The 22,540-nt window shown below is 41.0% G+C and overlaps 1 protein-coding gene across 1 annotated transcript in view; it reads left to right on the top strand.

Moving 5' to 3' along the window:
• tgfbr1b (transforming growth factor, beta receptor 1 b) overlaps nucleotides 1–22,540 on the top strand; it is a 57,591-nt gene that overhangs the window by 10,601 nt on the left and 24,450 nt on the right. The window contains exon 2 of the mRNA XM_061093904.1: nucleotides 17,051–17,302. Coding sequence (XP_060949887.1) covers nucleotides 17,051–17,302 — 252 coding nt within the window. The remainder of the gene's footprint in view (nucleotides 1–17,050; nucleotides 17,303–22,540) is intronic.

Genomic DNA, 22,540 nt, shown 5'->3' with positions numbered 1-22,540 from the left:
TCCTTATCCCACAGACAGTGCCACAGATATGAACACTAGATATCTCGGCCGCGTTGCCGGCCAACGGAGACGAACGTCACCACATGGCGGCCATCTTGTTGCGGGAGGCTCTCTCACCCATAACATTGTGTTGGTAGTGGTAAATAACCATAACTTGCTCAATTTTCAACCGATTTTGAAACATCATATCTACATCTCTGACGTTTATAACAAACCAGACCGTTTCAAAATCGGTTGAAAATTCAGCAAGTTATGGTTATTTACAACTACCAACACAATGTTATGGGTGAGAGAGCCTCCCGCAACAAGATGGCCGCCATGTGGTGACGTCCGGCTCCGTCGAGCGAGATATCTAGTCTTTATATATATCTATGGACAGTGCTACCGGTGCAGGGCTGCAGACTAATTGCGTCTTGTCGCCTTGGAGACAATAGAAATTCTGTGTTGAGATGAGTTCGTCCCTTGTTTGCAAACAATTTTGTATTTATTTTAACTACCACTTAGGAAATGGCAAACTGAAAAAGTGCTGGCTTCCTGACTACCATGTAGTGGATCTTCTCCTGCTGTTACTATAGTTACTATCGGCAGTCAGCACAGAACTTGAAATATTCTGGTGCAGAAATCAGCGATCGCTTCGTACTATCTGGATAAAGAAAACAGAGTGACCACCAGGAGGGCGATTCCAAGTAGGTCTACAGACCTGGGACCTCATTTATAACCATTGCGTACACACAAGCAAACGTTTGGAATCTATAAAAACAAACTTGACGGGAGAATGTGCTCACTTGTTCACTATTACAGACATTTTGGAGACGGGAAAATGACGATGCAGACCCAAAGTGGTGAACTGAAGCCAGATTATTGATCCACTTCGTCAGAACGTGACTGTGCCATCAAGCGCACCATGTGCACTGGAGATGACTCTTTGAAAAAATTCAAGAAACTATTCACTTTCAAACTTCCATTTCCAAATAATATCCCTTAGTGGTGTTAGGAGTGTGTGAGACTGTCCCCGCTCGTCTATGTCCCTCTTCATACACAAACTGATAATCACATGGGATATTCACCATCTAGTCCTATATTTTAAAATTGTTATTAATCGATGATGTCCGCTCATGACTCCGATTGTTCTGGTCTCTTAACCCTGATGTCCTTACTCTGTATGTAGTAGATTTAAACATGTTTTGTATAACCTCTACAGCGATCAAACACAAGGCTATTCTCATTATCATTGGCTCTTCGCTTTATCCGTCCAAACGTGGATGGGATGAGTTATATTGACGTTATCTCTACATGTCTTAAGTTTCTATTGTGAAAAAGTTATATCGCAATAATTATCGATTTCTTTTTATTTCCCAGCCCTATTTGGTGTTCAGGTTTCCAGTTTAATCTAAGGGAACATTGCCTTCAGGTGTTTGTGCGGTTTAATAAATCGGAATCTCTTTTTGTGTTCACCATTTTTCGGCTTTTGTACGCAGGTACACTTTTAGCATGAACGCTACGCACTGTTTTATAAATGAGGCCCCTTGAGTCTGCGGTAACTTAAGGACACTAATCATTGGAAAGAAACTGTCAGCAGCTACTTGCTATCATGACTTTTTTGCTAAAATTACAGGCACTACGCTGGCTGGGTTTAGATGATTTCATCTATCATTGTGGTCCTTATTCTTATCACCTGAGCCTAACATTTACCAAACAGCTTGTACTTGGGGAACCATGATTTATCTGCAGATTGGGTTGATTGGGTCATACAAATTAAATATGATTAATAATGGATGTGTCGTGGGTAATGAAATTATCCATCATTAATGAGAATTACTTTACATTCTTTAAGCAGCAGAACCAAGCTGTGGCCCACTGCTGCTTCACTGCAGACTGCTTAATTTTTTAATCAGTGGATTAATGACCCAAAGCATGGCAAACTAACAATAGGGATTAGTAAGAATGGCATACAATACTATAGGTTTTCAGCAGCACAAACAGGACTGCAGTTTTGTTTTATGCCTGAAGATAATCCCCTAATATCCTCAGTTGTATTGGATTCGGCTGCTACACTGTTTACCCTGCAAATGAGTGAATTATAATTTTTGGGTGAATTATTCTATAAAGCTGCTGCCAAAATAACCGATTTAGAGAAAAAAACATTGCGATTTTTGGATATTGCAGTTGAAATAGATTTTCCCAAAATATTGGCAATTAAATTTTACACCACAATGCTCTGTACATAATCAATGTTCATCAAATAAAATAAAGATGTAACTGCTATAGTTTTTCAAAGGAAGTGCATCAAAACATGTCATCTACTTGAAAAATTGCAACTATTCCCTGTGTAAAGCTTAAGCTTACAAACTCCAACCCTAAATTCACTTTGCACCACCTGAAATGCAGTATTCACACCCTCAAAACACATCACGTGCTGAGAAACTCACTGTTTCAATGGTGTATTTTAAAAGTTCTAAGTTCAAATATCACAAGATTCAGTGGAAAAGTACTTCATTTAATCTTAGGAGGACATCTTTTGGAATTGCTTCCTTTTCACACGGAGCACACAGACATAATTAATTAACCAAATATGGCTTTTTCATGAAGGCTTTTAAGGTCTTTAGCTCCTGCCTCGTTGCCTCTGAATGCAATTTGAACATTCAAATTGACAAGCACCAAGGCTAGTAAACAAACATAAGCACATTGGGTATATCATCGGCTTGTGTCATGTATTTCTCTTTACATGGTGAATTGCAAAGAAAACTAGCAGCCTGCATTTTAAAATGGCCGTACCATTGCTTACATTTACATATGTGATCTTTCCAGGAAGAATGTGCTGACCATGATAAATTGCCCCTTAAATGTTTGACATGCATTTATTTTTATAAAGTACAGGTGTGAACGCATTCAGATGGGATATAGATTTGACCACGCCTCATAGGGCTGCTCAATTAATCAAAATATAATCGTGATTACAATTATGGGGTCAAACGATCTCCAAACTACTATAATCGAGTTGAAACGATTATTTGGCATTTTTCTATTTTCTAAAGAGACGCGCATGCGCATTTCAGTCCCTCCTCGGAGCATTCAGCGCGGCCCCGCTGACTGGCACTCGCACTCAAGCAGCTGTGAAGTGAAGGAGGCGAGTTGTGTGTGTGGGGACCGGAGGTATTTAAAAAAACAGCGCGAGTGGAAAACGGCAGAGGGAGGGCAGCCCCGTCTGATCGACTATTCGAATCCGACGAGCAGCAGCACCACACAGTGTAGCGGCCGCGCCGCGCAGCGTCCGCTCTACAGTGCGCAGCCGCCGGGCTGTTCAAACCGGACCCGCTACAAAGTGTTTTTATGGAGAATGTTGCCATCATTAAGGGTTTGAATAACCAGGCACCGATATCCTGCATGGTTTCACGGAGGAATAAGACACGCAGCCGTAATCGGTGTTTACCGGAACCGGAAGTGACTGGTACTTCCGGTTAGTCATTTAAAAAAATATGGGCACATATTAATAATCGTTTGAATAATCGTGATTTAGTTTTTGTCCAAAATAATCGTGATTATGATTTTTCCATAATCGAGCAGCCCTAACACCTCATCTCTCTCTTTTACTCGCTCGTGCCGACACACGCACACACACGGACAGTGACATTGGACACACTTGTGTACTCAGACTGGGTAAAAACAATATATCTTTGTGTACTGAAGTCTTTGTTTTTCTAGAGTAGTGAGGAGAGATCTGATCTCAGATGTTATCATGAGACGCACATGAGGCTACATTTTATTGCCAGGTGTGGGTGCCTGCAATCAGAGTTGTCCACTTATGATCAGATAACAGAAAACACACAATAATACGAGGTGTGTTCAATGGTCACGGAGGTCCTCGGCTGGCTCCGCCCACACTTACACAGAGAGAAACCGACATTTAAACAGAGATGAGATTGGAGAGCCTATTAACGTGATTGAGGCAAAGCTTCGAACTTGTTTGGGAAAAGTGGCCATAAAATGTGGAAATACAGGGTTTCCGCAACAGCCAGCCGCTGGTGGATTAGAGTACACTTGACCCCAGCATCAAGTTTGTTTGATTAGTGTGAGCATTTCATACCTAAGTACAGATAAACAAAGTGTGGCCTGGTCCCTCAGGCACTGCATTACACAGCAATTGTAGCCACTCTGAAAATGCCAACAGACAAAAAGCTAACAGTTATTAGCTTATTCAGTGAGGATGAGTGCAAGGCCTATTAAAAGTTGTTTTGATGGCACACTGACATGGCTGGATTTCTCTTGTTGCTGCTAATGGTCAGTCAGATAATGAAATAAAGGTCAATGTGTTTGTGTATGAGAGAGAGAAATCAGGGCATGAGCACGCAGCTCTACAACGAAGCAAAAACACTGTTAGAGATCTCATGTGTTGTCTCATGCCAAATTTACGGTAATTATGAAACTGTGGTGAGACAAATCACACTATGGCACACTGCCACAGTCTTGGTAATTAAAGGGAAACACTGGTTAATTTTACAGTTTGCAGACTTTCTTTGGCTTCGAGCTGAATCCCACAGAGCAGAGCTTTGATACTGCACAGCTGTCTGAGCTGCATTCAGCCATGGTGCACTAATGTCACAGCCAGTAATTCCAATCAGCTGTGGCAGACCAAATACCTGCTGTGACATCACTAGTAGGGGTGTGACAAGACACAACTCGGTGTCAGGACGCTCTGACGTAAGCTTTTATATGCATTTCATATTTCAAACTCAATTGCAACTCGATTAAAAAAACACAAGAGATGAATTTTGACCCTTTCCTGCTATTTATTTGAAATTAACTTAGTCCTTTAATACAATGCTGTTTTACACACATGTGAAATTACAGATGTTGACAATTTCAGTTTTGGGTAGGTATAACATAATCAAAGGTATTGTGTTTAATATTAAGAATTATATACAAATCTTGTATGAAAATTCTCCCTTGTCACATTGAAAGAAAGATTAGTCAAAATGACGTTAATAATGGATAGTTACACTTGTTTAACTAATGTTAAAACTACGTCTCTGTCACTCACAGCAGATGAGCTGCAAAAGATATTTACATCAAACTGAGCCATGCAACATTTCATTCCAGCAGGTTGTTTTCTTGCTTTATAATATCACTGCTGTGAAACAATTAGAAAATTACATTTAGTATCTTTGTTTAACTGATTTATGTTTGCGCTATTTACACGCCCTTTCTTCATTTAGAATGTAAGTCTTGTTAAGTTGGGGAAGTGACAGTTAAAACTTCAGAGAAAACTTGAGTAAAGCTGATTTCACACCACACAGCAGCACAACTTCGATGCGGTATGAACCTTAAAGTTTTTTATGATCCACCAGTAAACCAAGAGGAGAAGATGTGGAAGAGGCAGAATGTGTGTTCTCCTCAGTGTAATACCACCGTGATGTTATGCTGCTTTTCATTGTAGAATCAGCTCATTGTTCTCGCACCTTAAATGTCTTGCATCCGCTGTTTCAGTTGCGGCGTTTGTCTCTGCCATTTTTCAAACCTTAACTCCAGAGATCAGACTGCGTTGTCACGTCAACTACATAAGGCTTGGGATTGGCTGGTTTGCAACCCCCACCTAAGGAGATGCTGCTGCAGTGTATGCCGTGTATTATATTAGACCCGACTAATCGAATACTAAATTAGTTTGCAACTATTTTTGTAATCGATTTAAAAGATTAGTTGTTGCAGCCCTACTGGAGAGGTTTTTTCCTTTTCTTAAAATTCTGCCCTACACACGAGGGCATCTTCTCTGACTTTGCTTGATTGTGATAAACACACACCTACTCCACCTCCAGCTCAAGGTCCTTCATTGTGGAAAAAGATAAATATCTCCTCCCCTACTGTTTGAAAAATGGACAAACATCGCTAGGATACAGTAGAGACAAGTGGTCAAAAGTGTGAGAACACTTTCCATTAAAGACTTATGAGACATTTAGCTGAAAACCGTGTAAAGGTGTCTTCACATGGAACAGCAGTGCAACATCACTGGAATGAACCTGAAGAGACAACCGATAGACCAACCGTCACACAGACATATTCAGCAGGACAAGCCGCTTGACATTTTCTTAACCAAGTTTAACTATCCAGAATTATCTTTACAATGTCAACATCATTTTGACTTTTACTGTCACTATTAAGAATTTGCAATTAACTGCAGCTACACTGTTCTTTTCTTGTTTTGTCTCTAAAACCAATCCAGCACGGATCGGTCCTTCTTAAGTTAAATGGCTATATAGACTGTCGGTAACAAAGGGAAATGCTTTCTTTCTTAACCATCGTTTGTAAATAGGTTGTCAATAACCCAACACAAGTTATTTTTAGATGGCACTGAGTGGTATATAGGACAGAAAATACAAGCTGTGAGCTCTTTTCACACACCTAGTGGACATTAGCACACTGACTTCAGGGATGAGCTGTCTTCAGTTACATTAATTTCAGCATTATGTACATTGAGACACCTTTGTATACAAGACTGCCACGACTCAAGTTGTCAACAAGTGTGTGCCCAACCATATGTCATTTTTTGTAACCGGTATATTTGTCTCATTTGGTACCTGACCATCTGCACCAGCAAGACGCGTTAGTCTTTTTATGGAAAAAAGAGAATTTACTAAATCAACAATTGCACCAATCAGGAAAACATCATGCTTCATTACAGATAAATTGTAAACAACTAAGACATTAAGATTTATACAAGATTACATTAAGCAGTTATAAAGCGTACATTGCAATTCGATTTATATCAAATTCAAGAGCAAGTTTACTACAGAACATTTTCACACAAATGTAGTTTTAACAGACACACAATAGAATAATATTTTGCAGAACTTACCAATGCCATTATATCCCCACAGTTCCTTAGTGTCACCACCAGTGTAAAGAAAACTCAATGTCCCATCTGTCTACTACTGTACAACACTTAGCCAAAGCTTTATTCACCTCAGTGGTTTGCATGAAGTTTGGAGGTGCAAGCACAGCCTCCAGAATATTGTATTTTCCCTTTCACTGTATGCAAACACTGTTTCAATCACACACCAAATCACATGCTAACACATCCAACGCCAGGCAGATTACACAGAATTTATTTCATGCTTGTATCCTGACATATTGACTTTTTCTGATTCCTTTATTTTTATCTGTTCTTCACACTGATCTCAGCGTTTCCCCCTCTATTGTTGTAAGACTGAAAGGGTGGGAGGGAAAGGGTCAGAAGAGGGGAGGGGAGTATGTGAAAAGAAAAGGGGGATTTGACGGGGGGTGTAATTATGGTGAGCGCACTATAGGCAAGAAGAGAGAGGAGGGGTGGATGCAGAGATGCATGTTCAGCCTCTAACTGCTGACAGGCAGCGTTGTTATTTATTGTTCCTTTGTTGCCTGGCTATTACACAGCCAACAATACACAATATGTTACGCAGATATAAAAAAGGTATTTCATGGATCAGTTTGAAGGGAATGACAGGACATGCTGAACCTCCAGATGGCACTGATGTTCATTTGCATTTACTTCAATGTCGAGTCCAAAACGAGAATACAAAGAAAGTGTGGGCCACAAACAAAAACCTGACAATCCAAACACAAGGTCTGGTATTGGGGATTAGTCCTGGAACATTTAGTTTGTAAAATACATTTTTATACAAATGTTGAGAATCAATTAATAGTTACTTGAAAGGATAAAATTGTCCTAACATTCTCTGGTTGTAGTATGAAGCGGGATTTACTGTCTGTTTTATACCATAACAAAGTCTGTTTGATTGTTTGTTAGATATGTGTTGCTTTTGGAAAATAAATAATCCTTTTTCTATAAAACCATAACACAGAGTTTTTGTTTTCACATTAGCACAAAGATAAGTCGTAACTGGTCCAACCAATCAGACTGTGATTCCACTGCAGGAACTTTGACCCTTTACAGGATCTTCGAGGTTCCCCATCATGGATGAAGATCCAAATTAAGTAAGAAGAAAATCCTTTTCCTCCTGAAACTACATCAATTTTTGGGTTGAGGAGGTTGATTTTGTTCCTGAATAGAGGGCAGAGAGAGCCACTTATCAGCCAAAATAATCCTGAAGTGTGTGGTCTTGCGTCTGTGTGTTTGGCCAAATTTTCTGTTGTGTGTGTTTTGACGATTATGATATGTCGATCATATGTCTGTAGTCTCCGTTTTTAAAATTAGTTAAGAGTTGAACATCCTGTAATGTGCACCACACCTTAAGGCCAATTTATGCTTCTACGTCTTTTCTATTACGGAGAGCTTTTCGTACACGTCTGATTTTTCTAACTACGTGTTTATGTCGGAGAGCCCACGGACAGCTCTTGGCTGTGATTGGTCCGCGAACGACATAATTTCCCTACGACGTCATTTCCGGATATCACATTTCCGGTCCTCTAACTCCCTGATTCACAATAAACACATACACAACTACGATTCTACGATTAATGTGACGTGTGTGTTAAGCCAGCGGAGTTGTCCGGCTGACGGTGGCTGGTTAGAGCACTGCACGGTCACATATGGTTATAACGAGCTTTCAAAACGGCGCTAGCGGGCTAGGCTAGCGGGCTAGCAACCATGCTAACTGAAGTGGTAACGGTGCAAAAACCCGCCGTCACGCCTTTAATTCCACTTCTATCATGACACTGTTTCTATAATACCGCCAGGTTAGAAGCAAACACTGGGTAGTAGTTAGTGCCGGGAGTCCCTGCTGACTGTGTGTGGAAGCTGGGGGGGAGCTAGCTAGGTCCGTGTAGCCTCAAGCAGATTCAAGCTGTGGAATCAGCAACACAGTTCGGAAACAAGACCGGGGAACCGCTGAGATAAGAAACGATAACATCAGCATTTTGACCCGCTGGGTGTCACTTTATTTAGTTCTGTTAGTTGCCATGGTTCAGTGTGTGGGAGACAAGCTAACAGAGATAAACAGACACACGTGGACTTCTTCTTCCCAAATGGGGTAGGCTTCTCTGAGCTCGTCTTCCGTTGCGCCACCTATGGGTTTGGCGGTGAATTGTTTTCAAACGTACAGTGGACGGAGAAGTAAAAAAAAAAAGACTCTTCGCCCCCCGTGGAGCCCTCTCCGAGAAACGGAGAACGTAGAAGCATACTGGAGCCTTTAGTTACACTTGCAGTCTCTCAATTTAGGCAAGGATATCTGTTGTTTATGCTTGAAAGGGTAATTTTATACACTGAAGTTTAAAAGATAAATTATTTTATTAGGGTCAATGTGGATTTATTTTTCCTCTCGAGTGGTTGAAAACTCAGTTGATTTTTGTGCGTTCATTCTGTCTTGTCATTGTAGAGAAAACTATAGAAAATGTCAGTTTAGCTTCTCAAAATTGCTCTTACTGAGGTGAAGAGAGTTTTTCTCTGAATTATTTGGAAATCTGTGGATTACACTGACCTACTTTCCCACTCTTTCCACTTCCACTCGTTCTCTCTGGTCTCTTTCACAGCATAGTGAACTTTAAGCATGAAGGGGAGAGATTGGCTGTCACAAATGCCTTTTCCGATTCAGAATCAGCCGTGGAGGTTGGAGGTCTGACCTGCCATGCCGAGATGTTGAGTTATGGTGAAGATGATGATGTAAGAGATCCAAAAATGGTGAAATCTTAGCCTGAACAATCTCCTTGATTTAATTGACATTACTGTGAAGGACAATATCAGGAGAATGAGGAGATAAAGATAATTTCTTAAAATACAACCTATCCTCACCTGGTCCTTGTTTTTAATGGGACACTCCAATAATTTCATATAGAACTTAAATTGAGTGGCATGTGGCTTAAAACAAAGAACAGAGAAAATGGAAGCATCAGAAGTAGAGATACTGTGTCATGACTTTTGATTCCTTGTATGAGTCAAATACTAACAATTCTCATTTGAGAGGTTGAAATTCTTCAAACTTTCATTTTTTTCAGCACGCACTTTTGTGTTTGTCCACGATGTTTCTGATTCAGGTGGCTTGATGTGCTTTGTTTTCAACATTGATTTGCAACATTCTTCAGACCTTTTCCTGTTTTACTAGCCTGGGGAATGCACATTTTGGGCTCATTTTGTATTTGTGTTGTGACAGAGACTTTGTGGCTATGCTGGTCGGTCAAAAATAGTGGATGAAGACGAGAGCTCCTCTTACGACTGATGTAAAGACATGCAAGCAACTTGTCCTGTTGGCTGGAGGGACAATCAACCATTTCTGGCAACCAGATTGTTGCACAGCTGCATCCGGTAGAGATCAGGTGTTATGGTTTCACATGAAAAACAGCACACGTTGTATTAACCAGACAATGTGTGACAAGGCTTCATTACTCCAAAGCTATCTATGATTGGGAGACAACTATCTCATAAGATATAAGTGAGGGTGAAGGGACAGATGGAGAATCAAACATCCAGAATAAGAACACGGACCAATGACAAGACAGCAGATCAAATTCCATGCAACCATAGACACCTCACTGTACACACACACACACACACACACACACACACACACACACACACACACACACACACACACACACACACACACACACACACACACTCTCTCTCACTCTCACTCACACACTCACTCATATTAAAATATGCCCGAGCCGTCTTGGGAACCGTGAGACAGGCTTTTGGTCCGTGTTGTGTGTGTGTGTGTGTGTGTTTAGTCTGGTTGCCTGCCTGGCGTCATTCTAAGCAGCATCTCAGATTAGTCAGCCACATTCTGTCTGCCCACATTGAGAGACTGGCCTTGTGTTTGTCTTCCTCTCTCATACTTCCTCTATCATATCAGACACACGGTGTGAATGTCCGTCCCAGTTGTCTTCATTACCAGTCCCACACTTCACACTACGGCCCACACAAGTGTAAACGACTTATGGATTTTAAGATTTATTTAGTGTCCTCAATACTGAGGGTGTGCCGTGTAACACAAGATTGTGTTTGGGGTTTCTTTCAATGAAATGCATGGTTCTGATTGTTTGAAGTGAAAATTTGAAATTTGTTGGATAATTCAGTCTTTAAATTGCAGGAAGTTTAGACATTGTTAAACAATAGAAGTAGAAAATGAAGAGGAAGATGCTCGCAAGATAGCTGCAGTATTCCCCTCCTATGATATCATATTTGAACTTTCTGTTCAGAAATGTCAAAAATATGTGGAGTTTTCATCATCAGATGTGTCCGCAACGAAAATGTATTAAGTTTTCAATCGATTATCAAATTTATTGACAATATATTCTATGCTACAACTTGAAAAAGAAGCATTACGTTTTTGTTGGCCAATCTCAAACTGAAATTATAATACAAATTCATCAGTTTCATCTCTTTCCAGGAATACTGTTGATGGTTTTATTTTGTTTCTTTGCTTCTGTGCCTTTTCAGTGATGTGAGCAACACTAACAAAATGACAAAAGTCTCAGAGACAAATATCTGAAACTAATCCTCACATCAGGGATCCACTGTAGGCTACGTGTTGCTTCAGGCACTAGTGCGAGAATAAAAAAAAAGAACTAAACCCTTTTCCCCCCCTCTGTGATTTGAGCATTTCTCAGCTAAACCTGACCATCTATGAACATGTTCATGAGGCGCATTCAAATTCAATCTTACATCTAGATCTGCAGTGTATTTAATACATATTTTCCCTAAGCATTGATTGTAAACCATTGTAAACCAATGTACGTCAGCTATTATATCACCCGGTTTCTTTGTAGTAAGGATTATCTCTGAGTTGTTTTCTGCAGATGCTTCAAGTGTTGTTCACTCAGAGAAGAACTGTGCCAATGAGAGAAAGAGAGGATTGATCTTGGTAAGAAGAAAGAGCCTGCACCCTCGGGGAACAGCGTAGAAGGCTTGTCATTTGGATTATTTTGTTTCATAAAAGCATTCAGTTGTTTGTCTGGAGACTACAGCTGTGCACTGAAATATGAAATCTCTGCAGGTGACTGCTTTTTAATAAAATCTTCCTCCAACTATCCTGCTATTTCTATGTTGGAACAAAAACACATGAGAAAAGTTTAAAGCAGTATTAACCGGCTCAGACACTGTTGCTCTCTTTAATAACAGAAGAAATGGGTGTGTATGTTTTGGTTTTGATTTCATCACCACATCTTTCAGACTAATCAGTGTTGTTGACTTATAAAACCAAAACCGCTGTGCACATCTAGAGACCTGGTTAGCTCTTTCTCTTGATGAAAATGCTGACTGATTCAGGATTTGGATTCAGAGCCACACACGGGTCTAATATAAGGGTCAATGACGTGTAAGGATTTTCAACAGGCCAATTTAAAAATAAAAAAAAAAGTATGTAATGTTGTGAACACATAAAATCATATATAAATTTCAAATAATTTGATTTTATTGTTTTTTCATCTAGTTGAATTGGCCCTGGCCTTAAAAATTGTCATGTGGTGCGACCGTAATTTAACTTAAAATGGATGGGACATCCACTTAAATTCAAGTTCACATTAAATGCATCTTGTAAATAATAGATTGTCATTTAAGGTAGTATCTTCATATGTCAATGTGTCCCCTTTTTTAAAGTTGGATTTGAATTAATTATGTGATGCTACAAATATTAGGTACAACAACATGACACCTGAGACGCTACTGCGGCTTCAGAGACGAGTCATTCATCATTGCTGTCTCTGAGTGGCATAGAGAGTCAACTCAGTAAATTCTTAAGCATCAATGAAATCATGGCAAATCCATTCAGTAAAGGGTAGGGATGGGCATTCGATTAAATTGTCTTAATCGATTGTCGGGAGAGTTAATGACGAATTTTCGATTAATCATTAATATTTTTATATTAAAATTCACTATTTATAGACTGTTAAAATGCAGTGAAAATAGAAAAAACACAGCGTGTTTCCTCATTGAGGTCTTTATTACAAGATGAACAACTCTTGTGGCAGTTAAATGGATCCCTTCAATGGTTACACTTGAAAATATGCGCTGCTGTACACTTAAGCCCCGCTGAGAGAGCAGCTAACGGCTAGCAGCTAGCCGCTGAGAGCTAGCTCGATCTGACGCTTCTCGACCTCTCAGTCCGGTGGTTGTCGCGTCCTCACTCCCGGAACCCCTCCACCAGACCCGGCTTTGTCCGGGTCCGAAGGGGCTTGCTTTGGAGCTAGTCTCCGCCAGCCGCCGGTCGCCCAGCGGGGCTTGTCGAGTAAAACTCCGGGCTGCTTCCTACAGCTGCTAACATCGTCACTTTGCTGCGTTCAGGCAAGTCGGATATTCTGATCTCCTCATGCGCTCATGGAGACGTATAGCTTCGCAGTGTTGGCAGTGAACGCAACAGAATTTCGTCGAAGACAAAATAATGTCATCGACGAAATTCTTTATGATCAATTAATCGATCGACGATTAATTATGCCCATCCCTAGTAAAGGGTATTGCATTGTACAATTCCTATTTTGCTTGGATGTGTTTGACTCCGCAAGGAAACCTACAATTTTGTGCGTTGTTCAAAATATTAAGGCAGATCTGTCACGATAACAACTTTTGTTGTACGATATATTGTGATAAATGATATTATTGTCATTTTCAAACCATTTTGTAATTTAATAGCATACTTATGCAAGTAACCCTGTTAAAGTGCGTGCATGCACGCATGTCTCTGTCGCTCTTCACATCCAAGCAGATGATCTTATGTATTTAGTTATTACTCGACCATGAATCTAGATCCTTCCGGTCACCGTTACACTGATGTCCTGGCTGTTGGCATCTGATGTTGTTCGGCACATGAACTGAGTGTGCTGAAATTCTGGACTTTTTTCTCAAAGTGTTAAAATGTGTGACTCATAAACTCTGGAGCGAATCAAACAATCACTAAGTAAACTTCAGTAATGTGAATAATTATTATCATTCTGTCCGTGTGAACATAGCCACTCTCTTGATATATAGGTGTTCCGGCTAGCATCACTGTATCTACCTGCTGTCCATATCTTATCTTAGTTTTGGTTAAGTTTAAACACTACAACCTGCCCAACACAGCAGCAAGTCAGAGACGTCAGCTGTGTCAAAGAGAGCGAGATAATTTTTAGATATATTGTACAGCTCTATTGTCTAGACATCTGAGACATACATGGCTGATGATGTGCTGACAGTCTGAGAGTGTATACGGGAGAGGCGAGACTTATCTGACTTATCTGAGGTTGAGTCAGAGGAGACCAGTGTCAGCTGGCTCTTATTTAGTTTTCTCCTGTTGTCTGCCGTATGATCTGCCTTCCTTTCTTCCTCTTCTAGAGAAACCTGACAAATGCAACACACACACACAGACAGCATTGCTGTTTCGATTTACTCTCCTCCCTCACTTTTCCAGTCTGGAATTTACCTCCAGACAGTTCCACGAATTCCAGGACTAGGAAATCCTTTTACAGTGAAACTTTGATAAAGTTGCAACATTCTCAGACTGATGATTCTTTGAAGTAAAATAAAAAACACTTTTTTCAGTTATGTAATTTTATTCTAACGATTCTATTAATCTAATCATCACTGTGAAGCTCTTGTACCACCCTTCACATTGTTAAACCTTCTGTGTCTGCTGATGTCAAACCTCTTTGCCCAACAGGCCGTGTGCCTGACCTGTTAATTATTCAACGGTCTCCTCTTAGAAAGTGTGTTGTGTTACCTTTGGGTGGCCAGGCATGCATGAAGTGTTTCTGAGCTGCATAATGATACCAGGCTATGAGCTCCCTGTCTACCCTGTGCTGAAGGCAAGGACACACAGAGAGAGTGACCTGGTTTATTCATAGAACTCTAGAATACCACTGCTAATGTCTGGAGGATTGCTAAACAGACTTCCCTACAATAAGCACTTTCCTTACTCTGTTGTTGTCTGGCTTGTGATTTCTCAGTGTTTAGAGGTGATTAAAGATGCCTCTGGCTGTGGTTCCAGCTCCTTTTTACTGAAAAAGTTCAGCTTAAGGCCGATTTATAGTCGTTTTTTACGCACGCACGCACGCACGCAGCTTCTACGAACTCGTTTTGGTTTATAGTTCCCCACGGTTGCGCATGTTGCAACGCAATTCACCGCCAGACCACTAGCCGGAGTAATGTTTTTTGTTGAAGTCGGCTCTACTTTGTGTGTGGCACACGAAGATTTACATCGCCACGGCGGCTCCTCAGAGCCTTTTTCTGGCGGACAAATCCGCCGGTCAGTGACGGGTTATACTAGTGGTCATAGTTTCGGATCTTTTCTGCCAAGTGCTCTTCTATTTTGGTCCATATTCGTTCTTCTAAATCTTACGTGGTTTCCGCAGTTTCCGGGCATGAAACCGGAAATGCGACTCCGGACGTGATGTAGTAAGCAGACCAATCACAAGCCTTGCGGGCTGCGTGAGGCTCGCTTCGCTTTGTCGTATAGTTTGAAAAATTGGCTGACGCACGCAAGCCGCAACACGCCCCCCGCAAGTACGCGAGGGGCGTGTTGCGTCTCTCGCGTGCATGCGTGCGTAAAAAGCCGAGTATAAATCGGCCTTTAGTTGAAACATTTTACATTTGAACTCCCTGAAACAACTGAAAGCATGTCAAAACATCACATATCTACTATCATGTATCTGTTTGTTTTATTTGTTGTTAGCAGCACTTTGAGTCTAATTAATGATTAGCTCTAATTAGCAATACACATGATACAGCAGTGCATTCAATGAATAGCCTGGGGCCCAACACTGCTTAGTAGATTCAAGTATGACCTCAAATTTCCTCTCTGAGACAACTTTTCCACATCATATGTTTATGAAAGGAAGTTAATAACTTGTTCCCAAAAGTCCTTATCGTTTCATATTATAGCTAGTAGTAGTAGCTAATATTCAGCTATGTAAGTCACTTTTCATCGATTTACTTTAACATCACAGAGGTAACAGCTGTTAAATATTTGTCAGAGATGGTTGATTTCTACAACAGCCGTCAGATATTACCACAGACCCCCTATCACATTACCACCAAAAGTAGGAAAAGTATTTAACTGTTAGTGTAAGGTAGTAACGCATGACTAAATGCACTTTTAAAACCCCCATTGCTTCCAAATGCCTTACACAACTTCCCCAAAATAGTCTCCGACATTTGGAGCCCACAGTACTTGTATATTTTAGTCTGCTTGTTACTAGCAAGTAAAAATATATTAAGCTGTGACGTTTGTGTCACAGCATTTTCTGGAAAGGATCTCACGGCTCTGAGTTTCAGTTCCTGTCAGATGTGGAGGACTAAACCAAACACGCTTTAAGACGATCAGATCCTTGGCCTTTTTGTGACGTCAGTCATGTGCTCTCCAGCTGCACTGCAGATGTGAATGTGTGTTTGTGCCCGCCTGCATTTTGTTCTTTCTCTTTCACGGAGAGTTGCAGTAAGAGCAAACGTTTATAGGAAAATAAATCATTAAGTGTGTTGACTGGAGAGATTTAACCTCTCACATTGCCTCCATGAGAGTTTTTTCCCAATTACAAACATAACAGACACTGAGACACACACAGACAATGACACACACACACATTGTGAAAAAGTGCCCTTTTTTAATTCTTTTTTTCTTTTCACAGATATAGGGACATTTTATGAAAAAATGGATTTAGACAACACAGCAGATCCACTGAGGTGTAAAATAGCAGGAAAGCAGCTGAACAGTTTCCTGGCTCAGACATGGAGGAATGAATTTCCCCATGGGATGTTAAATAGTGGATTGAAAAGAGGAGAGAACTAGCCATAATAGAGGGAATGCTTTGACTTCAGACACGTAACAGAAATGAAAAATTAGTGTTGAATCTTATTTATCCAAGAAATTTTACCATGCATGTATGAGAAGCGTGTTACACGTACAGCACAGTCATGGGCTTGATAAAAGCTTTTACATGTTAGTAATGTTGCTGTAGTATTTAAAATGATTGACATGACTCTTATTCAGTCTATGTTGATCAACTGTCAACTTGGGTCTATCTGCAGCTCTGAAAACTAAGATATTTTTGGTAAAGAAGTGCTGCAAAGTACTGGAGAGATAAATGTTTTAAACGTGGTGGCCATTTTATTGGATCATGTTGTAGTAACTCTTTCTTCTCTTCTTCCTTCCTCCTCCAGCCCTCCAGTGTTACTGTGACCGCTGCAGCGCAAATTCCAGCTGCACGACAGATGGCGTCTGCTTCGTCGCCATACGCAAGTCCGGCAGCCGAAAAACCACTGAGCAGCGCCAGTGTGTACAAGAAAATGAACTGTTCCCGCGAGACCGGCCCTTCATCTGTGCCCCGTCCGTTAAACATGACACGGGTATTTACCCAATATGCTGTACCACGGACTACTGCAACAAAGACCCTGACCTTGAATTTTTCCCTGGTAAGAAAAAACGCACACAGTAGGGTCACTGCAGTTGTTGGTGTTACTGGTGTAACATGTTGTTTAGACACATAACTGTCTCTCAGCCTCATATTTTAAATAAAAAATTTATCAGTTTTTGTTTATCAGTGGTAGTCCCCACATTCATCAAATATAACATCTAATATCATCTCAAGCTCACCTGTAAAATACTAGTTATCACGACCTACAGTTATAAACAGTAAACACTCATCTTTAAACTCTCCTCTCATTATGTGAGAAGACTCCACTGATCTATAATGTAACTACGATATCATAAGGTCTCGACCTTAATATGTCTTACTGCTTACTATGACTTGAGATTATGAATGTTATGATTCGGTGTTATACTAAAAATATTTTATTGAATGTATGAACAGGACTCTTTTAGGTGGGGCCTGACTTACTCTCAGACAGTTGTCCATTATTCATGATCCAGTACAGATCGCATTCAAATGAATATCAAATATAATGCACTGCAATCTAAATCTAATCAATGGTTCAGTGGTAGCTTTATTGTCAATATCTTCACATGTTCAAACATACAAATAAATCGATAGAACGTTTCCCACTCTCCCACGGTGAAACATATAAAGTGCACAGGCAACGGATAAGACAAGACTATTCCTAATACTAAGTAAACGTACAGATTCACATATAGTAAGGTCATACAAGTCACTTTTTATTTATTTCACTAACTCATCACTTGGAACAAAATCCAGAATAGCATTTATTACGAAGATAAAAAAAATCTATTGAATATCAAGACATATATATATGAGAAACATTACATGGGCACATTATTCACAACGTCTTATCCATTCTTTTTAGACTAGCAGAGAACAAATCCCATCCATTCTATTGTGTATTCTGTAGTCCTGAGATAACAGGTCAGTTTTTCCATGGAATATATTTCCTCTACAATGACCTGCCACTTGCTGGTGGGGAGGGTTACGTTTCAACCAGCTCCTTGTTGTGGCCTTTTTATATGCGGGCATCGGGATTTAGAAGAGATTCTTTTAAATTATGTCCGCAGGGCATCAAATCACGGTTACACAATCTGGGGGCAATAACCCTGTCACAGAGTGTAGTTTATACATGACCAGACAATATGTGAGCGTTTGGGTTTCTGCTCACACTTTCTCCAGTACTGCTGCTCTTCATCCAATTGTTTATTTTTTATGTGTCGTGGAATAAAAAAAGCTGATTAAATGCTCTCATCCGTATTCCGTCCCTCTTGTGAAGCTAGTAGAGGTTTGTTTCACTCTACACTTATCTTACCAATCCATCTTCGTCTGTTAAAGGTTAGATTCTAGTTCCCATTTCAGGCTTTACACATAGTGGAGTTTTTCCATTTCATTTTTGTAACCTGTGTAACTCAGAGACAATCTTTGTAGGGGTTTATCTGGATGAAACTTTCAACACTATTCCTTTTTAAATTTCTCACTACAGAAGCCTGTTGTGTGTCCTGAAATGATTTGTTTTGTTCAGTAAAATTTATGCCAACTAGATATTGTTTACTTCTGTCTGTGTGTAACAGTCATCCATCGTCATTATTTATTTTAACAAAGCTATATGTGCACTTGTGAAACGTACAACTTTAAGGGAATAGTTAACTGAAAAGGATGTCCTCATTATCTACTCGGCACTATGCCAATGGATGGGTGGGTGCAATGTTGGAGTCCACAAAACTCTTCTGGAGTTTCAGGGGTAAACACTGTTGCAGCCAATTCTTCAGAAGTATAAAAAAACAACATTACATGCCTCCATACTGCTACTGTGGTGTAAACCAAGTGGCTGCAAGCCCCAACTTTCAAATTCAACTCCCCCACCTCTCCTCTGGAAGCCGATGATCTCCTTCATCCCACTCCAGACGTCGCTGGTGTTATTGTCTTCCAGTTTGTGCTCCAGTTTTCTTCTGAAGTTGTCCTTAAGGCTCCAGTATGCTACTACGTATCCGTTTCTCGGAGAGGGCTCGACGGGGGGCAAAGAGTCTTTTTGATTTTTACTAGTCCGACCACTGTACGTTGAAAAAAATTCACCGCCAAACCCATAGGTGGCGCAACGGAAGATGAGCTCAGAGAAGCCTACCCCATTTGGGAAGAAGAAGTCCACGTGTCTCTGTTTACCTCTGTTAGCTTGTCTCCCACACACTGAACCATGGTAACTAACAGAACTAAATAAAGTGACAACCAGCGGGTCAAAATGCTGATGTTATCGTTTCTTAGCGCAGCGGTTCCCCGGTCTTGTTTCCGAACTGTGTTGCTGATTCCACAGCTTGAATCTGCTTGAGGCTACATGTAGCTAGCAGCTACACGGAGCTAGCTCCCCCCCAGCTTCCACACACAGTCAGCAGGGACTCCCGACACTAACTACTACCCAGTGTTTGCTTCTAACCTGACGGTATTATAGAAACAGTGTCATGATAGAAGTGGAATTAAAGTCGTGACGGCGGGTTTTTGCACTGTTACCACCGCAGTTAGCCCGCTAGCGCCGTTTTGAAAGCTCGTTATAACCGTATGTGACCGTGCACACATGCTGTCAGTGCTCTAACGAGCCACCGTCAGCCGGACAACTCCGCTGGCTTAACACACACGTCACATTAATCGTAGAATCGTAGTTGTGTATGTGTTTATTGTGAATCAGGAAGTTACAGGTCCGGAAATGACATCCAACAGAAATGATGTCGTACGGAAATGATGTCGTTCGCGGACCAATCACAGCCAAGAGCTGTCCGTGGGCTCTCCGACATAAACACGTACAGTTAGAAAAATCAGAGGTGTACGAAAAGCTCTCCGAGGCGCTAACATTTGCATACAGCAGGTCCAAAGTCTTATTTTCGCGTGTTGCACATTTGACAAACTGGAAGAAGGTAGGGAGTGTGGATGAGAGGGAGGCATGATTGAAGTCACCTGTGATGAAGATGAAGGCCCCGGGGTGTTGTGTTTGTAATCCTGCAGTCACAGAGTGGATGACGTCACACGCTGCTTCCGCGTTCCCGGATGGAGGAATGTAAACAGTGATGGCGAAAACACTGGAAAACTCCCTCGGCAAATAATACGGACGAAGTCTGACAGCGACGAGCTCGATGTCCGGGCTGCAGACACGCTGTTTAACCATGACGTGCCCGGGGTGACACCACCTGTTGTTCACGAGCACGGCGAGACCCCCTCCTTTCTTCTTGCCGCTCGCGGTGGTGTCTGTCAGCTCGGACCGTCTGGAAGCCGGGGATGGTGACGTTGGAGTCTGGTATCTGCTTGTGCAGCCACGTTTCCATGAGACACACAACACTGGACTCCCTGTACTCCCTCTGCGTCCTGATGAGCGCTTCCAGTTCGTCCACTTTATTTGCCAGCGATCTCACGTTTCCAGTGATGACTGCAGGGATGAAGGGCTTAAACTTCCTCTTCTCCATCCTCCGTTTAAGTCCCGCTCTGCAGCCTCGCCGTCTCCTCTTTAACTCCTCCGGGATGATGGGTCTCTCTCCGGCCAAGAGGGCTGTGTGCCTCAGGGCCATCAGCTGGTCGCGGGTGTAAACAAAGCCGGCGTGTGTAGCAGGCATGCTCCCAGTAATCCAAAGAGACCGAAGTGCGGTTAAAAGTTGTAAAAAGCGTAAAAATCAGTAGTAAAAGCACCTCGTCCTTGTGCAGTACGACGATGCACAGAGCAGTGCAAAAATAAATATAAAAAAACAAACAGCAAACGTAATAAAAACACAATAAACCGACAGTAGTACCAGGAGCTGCTGCGACAGGCTGCCGTTAGTACAGCGCCATCTCCCAGAATTGTCGTTGACGACTCAAAAAGTTTCAATAAAGAGAAATGTTAAATTACTTACAAAAATAGCGACGCCCAACTGCCTCCGAGTAACGTACTGAAGTGAATAGAAACGGTAGATAACAGCTAATTGTTTTTTTTATCACGGCCCTTAGATAAAATCCGTCTTATTTCGCGAACTTTTAAGCAGTTTTACTCTACTCCTCTCTCGCACCAGGGTAGCCATCTTGAATATTTTGAAAACTGAGCCTGAACTCGTTACGTCTGACGTAACGTCGACGACGTCAGACGCTACGTTCCTCCATTTACTCATACATTTTAATTTATATCTGGTTGTTCACTCTTTGATCCAATGGAAATTAAAACAGCATCAATAGTTAACAGAACTCAGAAGTTTATTGTTGGGTTTACTCGATACTTGTTTTTGAGTGCTCTAACCATAATACTTATGAGTTCGTAGTACTGTTCAGGTTTACAGTGTATGGCTGACTAAAATACCTTCAAGCATCTGCTGTTGCCATGGAAATTAATGTCCAAATTAGTATTCAAATGCTATTTGTGTGTTTAAAAGTTTTTATTTTAATATTATTAACTCTAAGGATTAGTACAAAAATTCCAGAAGAAGTCACCATGCATTTACTTTATTATAATTAGAAGTTGTATTGGGACAAGGACACTTAATCTTGGAGATAGTTTAGTGCGTCACATTATCAGAACTGACATTTGGGTACTGACACGATCGTGTGGCTTGCTCATAAGGTCTACCCCAGCCAAATAAGAAAAAGTCAAGCATCACAGCATAAATTGAAGAAACCATATTCATGTACATATATGCATTAAAAACACAAGTGCCTTAATCTCAAAGAGAAAAATGAAAAAACAAATACATCTACTAGATCTATCTGTGGTCCCTGGGCAGGAAACTCTGAGAAAGGTCACACTAAATAATATCAGTATGAAAATGATAGCATAGTCAGCATTTCTCCTTCTCTCCCTGTAACATTCAGCCTGTACATGAAGATGTAAGTGAATGGCTAAGAGTGAGACAAGGGCTACACAATTAATCGTATTAAAATGGTGATCTTATCTCACACACATGTTGACAAATATCTAGTTTGAAACCACCATTGTGATGGGTGACGTTAGGATATGCAGCTAATTTGATTCATTATGAAGATCAATCTCTTCACAACTAAAGAAAATCAACTGTGTGTGTGTGTTACATTTGGGCCAAACCTCCCATTATCCCAGCAGATGGAATGTGCCCCCGCGCCACTTGGCCTGTTATCTTCCTGGCTCATGGCTAGCACTTAAGATCTGCCACTTGCCAGTTGCCAGCCCTCCGTATGCTCCTCCAGCAGTGTGTGGCCTCATTTGTTGTCTCACGTGTTGAAAATGGTTTGACTGGCATGTTAAACTCATTTTTGTCAAATACGCATTCAC

Source organism: Limanda limanda, chromosome 20 (assembly GCF_963576545.1).
Source record: "Limanda limanda chromosome 20, fLimLim1.1, whole genome shotgun sequence".
Classification (NCBI taxonomy): domain Eukaryota; kingdom Metazoa; phylum Chordata; class Actinopteri; order Pleuronectiformes; family Pleuronectidae; genus Limanda; species Limanda limanda.
The sequence above is the reverse complement of the archived record's forward strand: the minus strand, read 5'-3'. Positions and strand labels throughout refer to the sequence as shown.